We start from the raw sequence: 14468 nt of genomic DNA on the forward strand, positions 1-14468 counted from the left end.
ATTTATCTGAGTGACTGGGAAAGATCCATTAACTTTCTGCATAAAAAGACACTTCTTGTGAGGCTCATTTTCCTGCTAGGAAATATGTTGGAAAGGGCTGGGAGAGATGAGCTGCTGTCTGTAATTTGCTCTGATGCTTTTGTGCACTCCTGTAAAAGTTCCAAGTTTTATCCCCTATGTTATTCTCTTAGAATTTCTTTCTTCTCCCAGTCTTTATTTTAATGTTAAAACATTTATACTTTTCTGTCTATATGTACGTTTCTTTTGCTCAAATAACTTTGGAGACAAGTAAGGTGTTTCATGTTATCTGCATACAGTTTCATTCCTAGGAAGCACATGTTTCCTCTGGAATATGGACATGGATTCCCCTCTTGCTCATTAGCAACATCAGGACTGACATTTTTATGGTGAGAAAGCTGTGCTGAGTTCTGAGATCTTAATCACAGAGATGGCTTCATTTCCATTCCATGTCATGTTTAGAGAACTGTTGAATGTTACAGAGAAAATGTTGACCAGAGGTGTTGGAAAAAGTCTGAATTTGTTATATGTTGTTTTTCCTATTGCATTATTATAAATATATTTTTATCAACAGGTCTGCTTTCATTTCTATTGAATAACAGGCAAGAGCTGATGATGCTGTTGCATCAAAAGCCTTTGCAGCATTTTGGATGCTGCTGAGGAGCTGCCTATTGGTAATCTATATTTATGCATTAATAAAGAGCCTTGTTACTCTGAGTACCACACTTCTAAGGAGTATAATTAGTTTGCTATTAAATAGGTAAATACATAATTCCTTTATGTATTCATGGATAGATGGCAAGACTAGAGAGACAGCCACCTTTTACAAAACAAAAGACTGATAATTTTATTGAATAATTTCATATTCTACTCAAAATCTCAGGAAGTTGGGGGGCTGCTCCCAGCCTAACAGCCTCAGGAAAAGCTGTTTCTCCAGACCAGTTTCTGTCAAAAAGATCTTATGTAAATTATATATTTAGCAATATATGACACAGCTCTGAATTTTTGAGGGTGTTGGATCCATCCAGGATTAGATAAATTGGGGTTTTTTTCCTCATAACATCAGTATTTAGAGGCTGACCCTTACATACCTGTATATAAAATTAAAAAAAAACATAGGAGGAACATGAAATAATAAAAAGGGTTTTGTTACTGGTTCTTCCTCAACTCTGTTCTGAATTAGCTTATTGTTAAAATATTTATCTTTAAATCAGCCACACATGAAAGATTTTACAAAGTTTTGTAAATTGAATTGAAATTCAAGAATTGAAACTGTGACCCCCCCCCAGAAACAATTGTTGTCTGGTGGTTTGGGTGCTGTTTGTTTTTTTGGGTTTTTTTAATTTATTTTTTGCAAACTTGAGTGTATTTATGAAGAGGATATCTGGAGAAGAATATCCATTACTAAATGCAATTAAAGGGGAGGGAAAAACAGCAGCAACTTACTGCAATTCTTGTAAAGAGCTTTGCTAAACCTCTGGGAATAGAAGCCACTGATGCTTCTGGTTCCAGAATTGTTCTTAATTATCTTATTGCTCTATTCTCTTTTTTTCCAGTGAACTTCCCTTGGTTCTAAAAATCATCACATTTTGCAGACAAATGAGGTGGAGAAGCAAACTCTGAGGGCTTTGCAGTCCAGGCACCTTGGAGGAGGAATATCTGGCACCAAATTCCTGTAGATCAGTGGGTGTTTACTGAGACTGGACCATTTCTCAGAAGACAGGATTTTTGTCAGTATTTGTAAGTTCTGCATGTATATTTGAATAGCATGGTTGGTTATTTTTAAACTCTGTTATTTGTGATGTGGCAAGGCATTCTAGCCAAAATATTTCCTTGTTCATTGTATGAAACTTTTGTTTATGTGGGTTTCAAAGAGGTCAAGTATGTTGTGCATTTTTTAAACTAGATAATGCTTATTGGGTTTTTTTGATAATCCTTCCTCAGATTTGTGAAGGTTATTTCCCTTGCAAATTCCTACTTATGAGGAAATGCAGCTTTGTCTTCATTATCAAATAAATTACCAGGGTTTAGAAAGGAAAGCATGTATAATGTAGGTTTGAGCAATTGCCAGGGAGACAGGATTGAACCTATTCTGCACATTTATATTTATTTTGTGTAAAAGTAATTGATTGTGTGTTCTGTAGCCACTCACTGTTTGGTTCAATCCACATGAGTTTAAATAGACAAAAAATTAAAATTATACATTACTATATTCCCTCTGTATTTTTTCTATATTTTATAGAACTGGTTTTATTCCTTTTTCACTGTAGCAATAGTTCTTCTGTAATTTTAGTATCTTGTTTCAAATAGAAATATTTTTATTTCTTATTTATAGGACAATTCAGTTAATAAGATATTATGTTTTTCTTTCAGAGTGGTTCTAAGAAGACAAATTACTTGAAAGGTGAGCAAGTTAAATTGCAGTCATTAGCATTTTATCTGTGCTAAGATAGATTGTTTCCAGTAACCCTAAATGTGCAAGTTTGCAAACTGATGTTTTATTTATGTGTATATTGTACAAAATTATAGAAAACGCAAATGACAAAAATTTTCACAGACAAATGTAAGTGACCCTTGATGTAAACATGAATTATTCCCACAGAACTGAAAATCCAGCTTCAATGCAGGTTTGCACACAACCCTCAGAATGTTTTTCTTGTGAAGAGAAACAACCTTGAAGCGTGTTCATGTTGTTTTCATGCTGACTGTACGGAGAAAATTACTGACCACTCCAATGTGGTTTATAATTTGAGGCTTTTAAAGATTTAGTGACATTCCTGTGCTCAAAGCTGTAGGATTTCCAAGCAGTGTGGGGTTTCAGAGCATGTCTCTAAGCCAGCTGTGCAGCAGTTCAGATATGATGTGTTCCTGTCTCCACTGCTGGAATTCCAGGATATTTTCCATTCACTGGCACGAGGACAATATTTGTCTGATTAAAACAGGTTGATAAGAAACCAAACAAAAAAAAAAGGCAACCTGTTCTACCCTCAGCAGAGTGTGTTATCTGTGAGGGTGGGGAGGCACAGGCTGCCCACAGCAGCTGTGGCTGCCCCATCCCTGGGAATGTCCAAGGCCAGGTTGGACAGGGCTTGGAGCAACCTTGAATAGTGGAAAGTGTCCCTGGCCATGGCAGAGGGGTGGAATGAGATGAGCTTTAAGGTCTCTTCCCAGCCAGAGCATTCTCTGGTTGTGTATTTGTTGCTTGTGTCAGGTTCTGTGTGGTTGTGAATCAGACAAGATCAGCTGTGGTTGTTCTTATCTGTGCTAAGCTCTCCTCTGCGTTTCCGTGCCTCATGGCTGAGGTGACACTCACCTCTCAAGGATCACACTCTGCAGTTTCCATCAGGCATCTGGCAAAGCCCTTAAAGGGATCATTTTCCTGGGTGCAGGAAGCCCTCTGTGCTCAGCATTCCAGAGGTCAGGTTATGGCACAAGCTGGGCTTTTTCACATCCCTGATAGAATCATGAGAATGGTTTGTGGCACAAACCAGTCAGAAAGTAGAGAAGAAAAGCAGAGATTTTGGGGGTTTGAGGTTGTTCATGCTTTAGCAATGACTGGAGGATGAGGCAGTGATTTTAGGCAGAGGTAGCTGAGGCTCAGCTCTGCAGGGAAATGGACAGGAAGCTCTGGGATGCTCTGGTTTGCTTTCTGCATTCTGGAATGGGTAAGGGCAGTGGGAACAGATACAAATGGAATAAAGACCCTACTAAACTGTTCTAGCTGTGGGCACAGTGAGAATGTGTCCATCTGCCTCATTTCTGGGATGAGAGCAACCAACCCACTCCCTGCTGTTTGTGGAAAACATTCCTGGGCAAAAGGGACTCATGGCCCTGTAAGTGCTGACCTGAGGTGTTTGTGTCCTTCCTCACAGACTGCTGGCTCATCATGTCCTCCATCCTTGGGAAGATGAAGAAGTTTGGCAGTTTTGACATGGAAGAATCTGAAGTGACAGATGAACACACAGATGGGGAGGACTCTGTCCAGGAAGCCCCTGACAACCCCCAGGGCCCACTCAGCTCCCGGGTGCACCCACCCAAAAGCAACATTTTTGCAAGACGGGGCCGCTTTGTGATGGGGGACAGTGACAAGGACATGGCTCCCATGGACTCCTTCTGCCAGATGGATCACCTGATGGCACCTTCTGTCATCAAATTCCACGTGAATTTGGAGAGGGGCAAACTTCACAAGTAAGTCTGCCTGGTGAGATTTGGTTGTAATGAGTAGTTTGACAGCTGCAGGCCATGGTTCTTAGAGCAGCATTTGTTCTCTCCACTTGAGCAGGACCATTTTTTCAGTTTCAGTATTTTCCATGCCAAATTAAGGAATGTTGCAACTGAAAGTGACAATAACTGTTGTCTCTTGGCATCTCTAAAAATATCTATCTCCATGGATATTATGCCCAAAATTGGCAGTGGGCCTCAGTTCACTCGCTTGAGGCTGCTCAGTGAATGGACATGGTTCAGAGTGAGAACAAGGGATTGCCTGGCTCCAGGCTTGCAGTTACACTGCCAAGCTTCAATGCCTCTTTGATCACTTGTTCTCAGCTTTTCAACAACAGAATTGTAATTTTATCAGCAGAGTTGCTTGCAGACTTTGTTCTTTTAGTCTTTGCAGAGGTACCTATTCTGATCTGCAGCATTTACTACTTCACCTGAGCAGATGAAGAGCAGTGTTCTGGTAGTTGATAAAAAGCCTGCTAAATATCTGACTTGAGGTAACTGAGATTTCCCCTTGTTAGGCTCCTATCTACAGATTCCATCACAGGCTGCTCAGAAAAAGCTTTCAGATTTTATGACCGCAGAAGGATCTTTGATGCTGTAGCCCAAGGCAACACAAAGGACCTCAGTGACCTGCTACTCTACCTTAACAGAACCTTCAAGCATCTCACAGATGAGGAGTTCAAAGGTATCTTTTAGTGTCACATACCTTGAGTTGCCTTCTTCTTCTTCCAGTAGTGCTCCCGAGATGAAAATAAAACAGATAATTATGTGGCATGTCTGCAGGAGGTCCTTTAATAGCCCTATTGATTGGGCAACCCATTGATTGGAAGGTTACAGGAGCTGAAATTTTCTGTGAAACACTAAATGAGGTTTCTTGTCTTTTGAAAAGAACCTCATTAATTCCTGCTTGCCTGGGTTTAGATGGTGGGTTTGTAATCACTTCTATATACCTGCAATTTTTTGTTTTACAGAGCCTGAAACTGGCAAAACCTGTTTACTGAAAGCCATGCTGAATCTACATGATGGGAAAAATGATACCATTCCCTTGCTGCTGGATATTGCGAGGAAAACTGGAACTCTGAAAGAGTTTGTTAATGCAGAATATACTGACAACTACTACAAGGGTAAGAGAAGCAGCTGCTGCAGTGAATGCTTAGGGTGCTCAGACTGCAATGGGGTCAGGCAGAGCTCTCAAAGTCTTGTGCATGAGGCTTTATGCACCCCAAAGTTCTGGTGTGTCATTGACAATCTGTGCTTTTGTGCTGGAGCTGTGCCCTGTTAGGGGCAATATGCTGCCATTTTTGATATACAGTGATTTAATGACTTGCATTTGCTGTTTGTGTGGTTTTTTTCCCTGTTCAGTTGTAGAGCGTTTTAGCCTGCAGAGCTCTCAGTTCCAGCATCTTACATGGAGCTGAGGGAATTGCAGTGCTGAAAGCTCTCAGTCTGTACTAAATGCTGAGGATTCCTGTCTGATGGGTGTCTCTGCAGGCCAGACTGCTCTTCACATTGCCATCGAGAGGAGGAACATGTACCTGGTGAAGCTCCTGGTCCAGAATGGAGCAGATGTTCATGCCAGAGCCTGTGGGGAGTTCTTCAGGAAAATCAAAGGGAAATCTGGCTTTTATTTTGGTAGGAGTGAGCACAGTATGGTCTTTATTGATGGAGTTGTCCTAGCAGCATCCCAAGTGCAAGCTGTTAAATAATCCTGTTTGTGTGGGACTGGAGGCTCAGAAGTACCAGATGGGCTGTTCCACCTTTAGGCCAAATATTTCCTCCCAAAGACTGAGCTTATAAAGAAGCACAGTTGGTAGCTGATGGTGTTCAGTGTGAGCCTGGTGTCAGCTTTCCTTTGTTCTCTGCGCACTGTATCCTTTGTAACCTGCTCCTGTCCTGGCAGGGTATTTTAAGCAGCTCTGTTTCTGTGATGTAGTTAAACTAAAGAAAACCTATTTTAACAGCTATTACAAGAATTAGTGCTGTTCCAGACAGAGAGATTAATCTTTTCTCATGGTGAAAGATGAAACCAATGTGATGTTTCTGTTTATGCACCTCTAGTACTGGGCTTTCTGACCACTCCTTCCCTTTGCTTGCCATAGGAGAGCTGCCTTTGTCCCTGGCTGCCTGCACCAACCAGCTCTGCATTGTGAAGTTCCTCCTGGAGAATCCCTACCAGGCAGCCAACATTGCTGCTGAAGACTCCATGGGCAACATGGTCCTGCACACACTGGTGGAGATTGCAGATAACACCAAGGATAACACCAAGTTTGTGACCAAGATGTATAACAACATATTGATCCTTGGTGCCAAAATTAATCCCATCCTCAAGCTGGAAGAACTCACCAACAAGAAAGGGCTGACTCCTTTAACTCTGGCAGCCAAAACAGGGAAGATAGGGGTAGGTGAACAAAGGTGTTTGACTGTCCCATTGCTGTGTCACATTATAGAGAGAACATGTAAAACATTTATGCAGAATGGATTTTAGAAGTTCATTTTTGAGGCCTTTTAGTTAAGGGGAACTAATGCTGCTGTTTAACTGCACAGTCCTTAAAGGCTACAAAGAGTGAGTGTGTCTGTGCCCAGCTGGTTTATTCACACCCCACTGGTATGCAAGGCAGCCCCAGAGGAAACAGAAAGTGTATCTCTGATATCATCTGAACCACTGGAGCTCTTTTATTTCACACTGGCTGATGTAACTCATCTTCTGGCAGTCCCCATTCAAAGTGACTGCTCAGAGATGTGTAACATCTCTGTTTTTCTCTTGCAGTTTTGAAACATATAATTCCAAGTTGTAAGAGGTGTTTGTATTTCTCATCTCCCACCACAGAGTGAGAAAATTAACTGTGTTTATTTCATCCTGTGATCTCTGCAGTGCTCCAGTGGTTTGGCTTCAGCTCAGTTGAACTGGGGAGAAAAGACCCTTCCTGTGTTGTGGAGAGGCTGAGGAATGAGAAGTTCATTAGCACTGAAATGTTGGTTGTATTGTTCTTTTGCAATTAGATTTTCGCTTACATCCTCAGACGGGAGATCAAAGACCCCGAGTGCAGACACTTGTCCAGGAAGTTCACTGAATGGGCCTATGGACCTGTCCACTCCTCTCTTTATGACCTGTCCTGTATAGACACCTGTGAGAAAAATTCAGTGCTGGAGATCCTTGCCTACAGCAGCGAGACACCAGTGAGTACTGCACCTCCTTGCCTGGGGAGAGCCTCATCTTCCACACGGAGCATCTTTTCCCTCATTTCCATGAAACAGCAACCTCCACCCTGAGCATAAGGGAACTAGAGGGATCATTTACTGAAGATTTTATAGAGTATGGGTTTTTTCAAAGTCCAGTATATTCTGGTCCTACCAAAATTCTCCTGTTGCTCCTGCACAGAACCGTCACGAGATGCTGCTGGTGGAGCCCCTTAACAGGCTGCTGCAGGACAAGTGGGACCGCTTTGTCAAGCATTTGTTTTACTTCAACTTCTTTGTCTACACCATGCACATCACCATCCTCACTGCAGCTGCTTACTACAGACCTGTACAGAAGAATGAAAAGGTACATTATCCTGTCATGTGTCAGGGGAACCACCCACTGCATGATATCCCAATTTGAATGCGTGCCCTTAGCATCCAAATTTTCCCCTTTCCAAAAGGCAGGAGAGAGATTTGACTCTGCTTGCTTCCCAGTCTTGCCCCCTTGCTGCAGCACATTGAGAAACTTAACCACTCCCTGTTCCCCCAGAAATGGAGTTGCTTCCAGGCAAGGCCAGGTATTTCTATCCCAGTTCTGCTGAACATATCTGTTTTCCTGTCTTCTACAGCCTCCTTTTACCTTTGGTTACAGCACTGGGGAATATTTTCGAGTAACTGGAGAGATCCTGAGCGTACTGGGAGGCCTCTATTTTTTTTTCAGAGGGGTAAGATATTTGAAAATTTTCATTTTGCTGTTTGGTAGGTGTAGGAGAGAATCAAACAAGCTTTTCCTATTCATGAACATTGGCTGCTTAGATAATCCATGTTTTAGTCAAGAGATACAAATCATTTTCCTTGACCTGATGTTACTGGAAGGGTCCTCCCTGGATCTTGCACCAGTGTTGGCTTTGAGGTGTTTTATGGGTTCCAGCTCCCTGATACAGGAGTCAGTGCTTAGTTAATTAATTCACAGGGGATATTAACATTTCCTTGATGCAAACCTGGTCTTTGTTCCCTTTTCAGATCCAGTATTTCGTGCAGAGGCGCCCATCACTCAGGACACTGATAGTTGATGGCTACAGTGAGGTTCTTTTGTAAGCTCCAATATCTTTGATTGCATCTCAGTGTATGGTATCTGTAGTTGAGGCTGAAGCCACTTGTGATAGGAGCTTTGCTATAATTCCCTGGGTCTTTAGAATTGCCAGTGGATATCCTTGAACACGTGGGTCTGGGTCAGTGACCTCCTGTGGAGGTAAAGCAAATTAAGTGTCTGAATGCTCAGTGTGTCATGCAGGAGTTAGGAATAGATCTCCAAGTGGGATTTACACATTGTTTATGCAGAAAGCCTCTCCAAGGCCCTTTCTCTTCCCAGCTGGACAATCCCTTGTTCTGCTCTCTCCCCCACGGGGCTGCTCTGTTCCCAGCACCTGTGGCCAGCTCAGGCCTCTGCACTCACACCACTCTTGTCTTCCAGCTTTGTCCACTCCCTGCTCCTGCTGAGCTCTGTGGTGCTCTACTTCTGTGGCCAGGAGCTCTACGTGGCTTCCATGGTGTTCTCCCTGGCCCTGGGCTGGGCCAACATGCTCTACTACACGCGGGGCTTCCAGCAGATGGGGATTTACTCGGTCATGATCGCCAAGGTCAGTGCAGGGAGCGCCTGAGGGGGCAGCAGAGCCTCACCGCAGGAACCTCTGCCTGCAGCCCCATTTCCAGGCCGTGTCTGCCTCTCATATGACTCTGCTACCCTTTGTTATTATTTTCTGAGTGAAGTGATAAAATGTAAGTGATGTAAAAAAACCTCTCTGCTCTTCACCCATATGTTTTATAGCAGTCTTGATAGGATGATGATGATGATTATTATTATTTTTATTACCTGCCATGCTTGAAAAGAACTATAATTGGGTAGGCATGGATGCAAGGAGACTGAGAACAGTCTCACCAGGCTGCTCTGGTGGGAGATGGCCCAGCTTTCTACCAGCTGGAAATCTCTCCAGGTATAGATAAAGTGTTGCCAAACAGAGCAATTAGACAAGAGGCAGTAGCTGGCTAATAAATCTCTCTGTGCTGTAGCCAGCCAGCCCAAGAGGGGAAGAAAGATGAAACTCCCTTTATGTGGTTTGTGCTCACAAAGAGGAAACTGTTCCCATGTGTATGTGTTGCATTTGTGGGTAAATTGTTGCATGGATAAGAGAAAAATGTTTTCTGTATTAAAGTTTATTATCTCAGCTAGATAATAATGCTTAATGCATGAACAGCCAGTTCAGAGCAGATGCATTCTTGAGCCAAAGCAGTATTTTCTACCAGTTTTTGTTGCAGTTTACATTCAAGTTTTAAAATCTTTTCCTCTGTTTACATGCTACAGATGATCCTTAGAGATTTATGTCGCTTCATGTTTGTCTATCTTGTATTCCTCTTGGGATTTTCCACAGGTAATATTCTACTTGGAGTTACTTTTTTTTACCTTAAAGAATCTCAGAAAAGTTAGTTTTTCAAGTTGCTTAGCCATTTTGATCCCAACAAAAAAACTAACAAATTAACCTAATTAAAAAAAAAATCTCTTCAGAATAACGATTATTTGTAGTAATTTCATACAACTTTTCAAAGTTGTAAAGCTGAATAGAAAACCAGTCATCCTTTTCTATGTGGAGAAAACTGAGCCAGCACCTGCTAAGAGGGTGTCAGCTCTGGGGAATATTTTATAGGGCAATTTCCCTGAGGTCAACATGCCATGGGGGAAAGTGTGTTACCTCTCTGCTCCTTTTCACTGCTTGCAATGAAGTTATGATCTCAAACTGTGTTTCCATTGTGTGAATTCTCTTTTTGCCCCAGCTGTGGTGACTTTGATTGAAGATGACAACGAGGGGCAGGAAACAAACATCTCTGACTATGCCAGGTGCTGCCACTTGAAACGGGGCCGCACCTCCTACAACAGCCTCTACTACACCTGCCTGGAGCTCTTCAAGTTCACCATTGGCATGGGGGACCTGGAGTTCACAGAGAATTACAGGTTCAAATCTGTGTTTGTCATCCTGCTGGTGCTCTATGTCATCCTCACCTACATCCTCCTGCTCAACATGCTCATTGCACTGATGGGAGAGACTGTCAACAAAATTGCACAGGAGAGCAAGAGCATCTGGAAACTCCAGGTGTGTTGGTTCTGTCAGGCTGCTGTCCAAAAAAAAAGGTGTGGGGAGTCAGAAGAGATTTCAGAAAGAATCCTTAGGAGCTGACATGTATTTAAATAGCAGGTCATTGCTTCTTTCTGATTCACCTGAACAGCTCCTAAAAAAAGTGCATTAGCTCCTTTTCCATGTATATTTGATGTTTTGACTAAGCAGATGTTGCCAGTGTTCCACAGATTTTCAGAATGTAAGCAATGAAGTCTTTTTGTAATTGGACTAAATTATTTGGCTTTGTATGATGGAAAATCCTGATCAGACTATGAAGAGGGAGATTATGCAAGGGGAAAACCAATCTTTACCAGAATCAGTTTTTGTTGGAGGTAAGAGAGGAACTTCACAGTTTTATTCATGGGGCAGTAACTCAGCATTCTCAGTGACATATTAACAAAGGGTGATGCTGCAGAGTTACAGTGTCAGCTCTAAGATGTTGACAATGATAAAAACTCAGGCTTTTTAAAACAAAGCAAGAATTCAGGATTTGTTTGACTTTGACCAGCAGTCCCTCAGTGCTCTGCTTTCCTTTACCTGGCAGAGAGCCATCACAATCCTGGACATTGAGAACAGCTACTTGAACTGTCTGAGGCACTCGTTCCGCTCTGGGAAGCAAGTCCTGGTGGGGATCACCCCTGATGGCCAAGATGATTACAGATGGTGCTTCAGGTAACCTCTTTGTTTGTGTATCAAGCCAACAAGCTTTTGTAGACAAACAGCTTCAAGTGTCTGGTGGTGGGAAGCAGAACTTTCCCCCTGGATCACTCTGAAGAATAGAGCACTAATAGTGTCTGCAATGGTCAGTTTAATCTGGGTTTTGGGTCAGATCTCAGGCTTGAGAGGTGACATTTTGTGGTATATAAACTGATCCTGGAGCTGTCTGGTGATCCTTAGAATAGATCTTGGGTTTGTTGTTGTCTCCCCAGGGTTGATGAAGTGAACTGGTCCACGTGGAACACTAATCTGGGCATCATCAACGAGGACCCTGGGTACTCGGGGGACCTCAGACGAAATCTCAGTTTCTCCATTAAGCCTGGCAGAGGTGAGGCTTTCAGAGACCCAAATCCTGCACTCTGGTGAAAGCAGCAGCATGGATTAACTGATGGAGGGCAGTCAGTGCTTTGCACTTACTGATAATGCAGTGACTGAGCTGATGGTGTTTTCAGCCAGCACCAAATGCAGAGGATGAAATGGGCTCACTGCTCACAGTTTGACTCTCTGCAGTAAAAACCAAGGAGCTGCCTTGGAGACCCCAAGCCCCAGAGTCTGGGAGCTCAGCATCCAGCACCAAAGCATTTCACTGTGCAGTCAGCACTTAGCACCTGAAATATGGAAAACTTGTGGAACAGGATGGGGAAGAAAACCACAAAGTCCTTTCTTCCTGCTTCTTTCTTCTTTCAGCAGCTTCCTGTTCAAACCACTTGTATATTTTCTTCTATTTCTGTGGAGGGGAAAAGATTAACCATTCCTTTCCTTTTTAGTTTCAGGGAAGCACTGGAAAACATTGGTTCCACTTCTAAAAGATGGAGAGAAGAGGAGAGAAGAGCTTCACAAGCCACCAGAAGAAGTCAAATTAAAACCTGTTTTGGAACCTTATTTTGAGCCAGAAAATTCTGAGGAGTTGAAAGAGTCAATTCCAAAGTCAGCCTAATTCTGATGGCCTGTGCTGGTCCTCACAAAAGGGACAGGAGAGCATTTCATGTACAGGAACAGGGACTTCTGGAAAAAGGTCAGAGGACTTAGGGAATTACCATGTGCAAGGATTTATTTATTACACTAAGTGTGCTAAATAAACTATTTGTTGTTTAAGCTCATGTCTTCATGGTTATTTTCTAATACAAACTTCTGTCTGTTTTTAGAGTCTCTTGTATTAAAAAATCATTTTTGTGAGCATACACAGGCCCTGATTTGGTGGCTTTGCTGCCTCAAAAACCAACCAACCAAATTATTATGACAGTGGAAAAGCACTCATAAAAGAGCAGTAAAAGTCACCAGGATGTTCCTGTGGGGAAAGTTTCTTGGAAAGCAGATAAATAAATGGGGACATGGAAAGAATACAAAATCATTTTCTCATAACACAAGAACAAATACACTCTGAAATTTTAAAGGTTGAATAGTCAAAATCAATGAAATAAATGTTTCTTTTACACTGTCTGAGTAAACTCCAGAAATTCATAGTTATTTTACTGAAGCTAAAAGCTTAACAAGATCCCAAATTTGACATTTATTTAGATAACAGATGAACTTTGCACAAAGTAAGAGATAGTGGTTATAGAGAATATATGTTTCAAAGGTCAGATGTATAACAATGTACAACAATGATAATCTTGAAATTAGAAAGTTTTTGTTCTTGATTTTGACAGCAACAGGGAAAAAATCTGGTGCTGAAAATCCATCTGGCTGGATCTATAAAGAGAATAAGGAAAAATGTCAGAGGGAAAATAGGCAGATGTTCTGAAAATACAGATGGGAGCCTTGGAAAGAGAGGAAAGAATAAGAGGAACTTTGGCATCTTCTTGAAAAGTGAGTGGGCATAGAGGAGCTAAGGACAAGAAAATTTGTTTTATTGACAGCTGGCCCCATATTTCAGTGCTGGGCCACAGTGCAGCTGTGCTGGGCAAGAAGAGATAAATGGTTTTACCTTCTTTCCTTATATCCCTAAAGCACTTGGAGTAAACAGCCTTTAACAGAGAGCACACACAACTCCCTGAGTCAGCCGGGTGTTTAACCAGGGCCTGCAGCTGCTCCTGGGCTTTCACTGAAGTCCAGATCATTTTCATCAGTAAATCTTGTAATTTTGCTGCATTTACCAAAATCCTGGGACATCACTGCTTTTAAAGAGAAGCAGCCAATGTGTTTGTGCACAGGCTGCCCTGTGAGATGAAATTGTGGGTTGTGCGACATCACTTCTTTTACTGGAGTCAGGATTTCTCACTGTGGTCCTTTCTCATGGGGCACTATAGAATATATTTCAAGGAAATCTCTAAACATCCAGCTGCTTTATTTGAAATAGTAGCACCATCTAGAGGACTAATAATTCTTGTTTCTTTGGTTAACAACACTCAGGACAAATGTAATTTTATTTTCACAGAGTTGTAGGGTATAACCAGAGAAAACTGGCAAAGGATTTGAAAGAATTACTTGAAGAAAGTCACAATTTGAAATGGAAATAATCAGAATTCAATGTCTCTGGTGCAGAAGGAAGCCACAGAAGATGTTTAAAGTAGGTGTGTTCAGTTTCATATCTCTAAACCCTTGGTAGCAGTCTCTAGGTGCCCCTCAAGGCTTCATTATGCTCCACTCTGAGCTTGGCAAGAGACAATCCACATGTAAAACAAGCACAGCTGAGTAGGCCAGACAAGCTGAGACAGTGAAATAATTTATTATTTAAACTACTAAGAATAAACATAGAAAGGAGCTGACCAGAAAAACATGGTTGGTTGTCTCTGTGCTTTGTATGCCACAGCAAATTTATGCTTGGAGGGACACCAGGATTATGATATAGCTGGAAAGCATTCATGAAATTTCTGTTTTCCCTGAGAGGAATCCATTTTTCATAATTATCAGCCTGGGTAGAGACCTGATTCATTGGTTAAAACCCACCCTGATTTCCATCAAGAGCCAATCCAGAAGGGTTGGTCACTGCCCTGGGTGAGCTGAACACATCCTACACCTCTGCCTTCCTGTCCCTTCCTGCTCAAAAATATCACAAAGACTGCAAAGGACTTCTTACAACCAGAAATGCTGAAATTCGGGCTGAAAACGTACATCAGAATGATGCTGTGGTTAAGAATGCAAATACCCTGTATTTGTGGCATAGGGTGGTGCTGGTGGGGTTTTTGGTTGCATTTCTAAAATCCCTTAATCTTCTCTGGG

At 42.1% G+C, this 14468-nt stretch overlaps 1 protein-coding gene across 2 annotated transcripts; it reads left to right on the forward strand.

Moving 5' to 3' along the window:
- The first annotated feature begins 32 nt into the window (after positions 1 to 32).
- TRPV1 (transient receptor potential cation channel subfamily V member 1) lies at positions 33 to 12401 on the forward strand. Of its 2 annotated transcripts, none has more exons than XM_066563437.1 (18): positions 33 to 407; positions 1575 to 1758; positions 2392 to 2422; positions 3891 to 4206; positions 4758 to 4924; positions 5211 to 5363; positions 5731 to 5871; positions 6339 to 6637; positions 7240 to 7416; positions 7619 to 7783; positions 8049 to 8144; positions 8443 to 8513; positions 8894 to 9059; positions 9782 to 9848; positions 10249 to 10565; positions 11134 to 11261; positions 11492 to 11634; positions 12074 to 12401. In XM_066563437.1, exons 4-18 carry the CDS (start codon positions 3905 to 3907, stop codon positions 12241 to 12243), a joined length of 2562 nt encoding a protein of 853 aa, XP_066419534.1. In that variant the 5' UTR covers positions 33 to 407; positions 1575 to 1758; positions 2392 to 2422; positions 3891 to 3904; the 3' UTR covers positions 12244 to 12401. The 2 variants fall into 2 exon arrangements, with proteins under 2 accessions (XP_066419534.1, XP_066419535.1); XM_066563438.1 differs by having other exon boundaries at positions 44 to 407; positions 11519 to 11634.
- The last annotated feature ends 2067 nt before the right edge of the window (positions 12402 to 14468 follow it).

The sequence above is a fragment of the Molothrus aeneus genome, chromosome 20, assembly GCF_037042795.1.
Source record: "Molothrus aeneus isolate 106 chromosome 20, BPBGC_Maene_1.0, whole genome shotgun sequence".
NCBI classification, from domain to species: domain Eukaryota; kingdom Metazoa; phylum Chordata; class Aves; order Passeriformes; family Icteridae; genus Molothrus; species Molothrus aeneus.

Bases quoted from the DNA above. Each gene is read 5' to 3' on its own strand.
- TRPV1 (XM_066563437.1), top strand. From the start codon at position 3,905: ATGTCCTCCATCCTTGGGAAGATGAAGAAGTTTGGCAGTTTTGACATG. The intron at 5,872-6,338 runs GTAGGAGTGAGC...TGCTTGCCATAG, and splicing joins GAAATCTGGCTTTTATTTTG to GAGAGCTGCCTTTGTCCCTG. The intron at 9,060-9,781 runs GTCAGTGCAGGG...TACATGCTACAG, and splicing joins ACTCGGTCATGATCGCCAAG to ATGATCCTTAGAGATTTATG.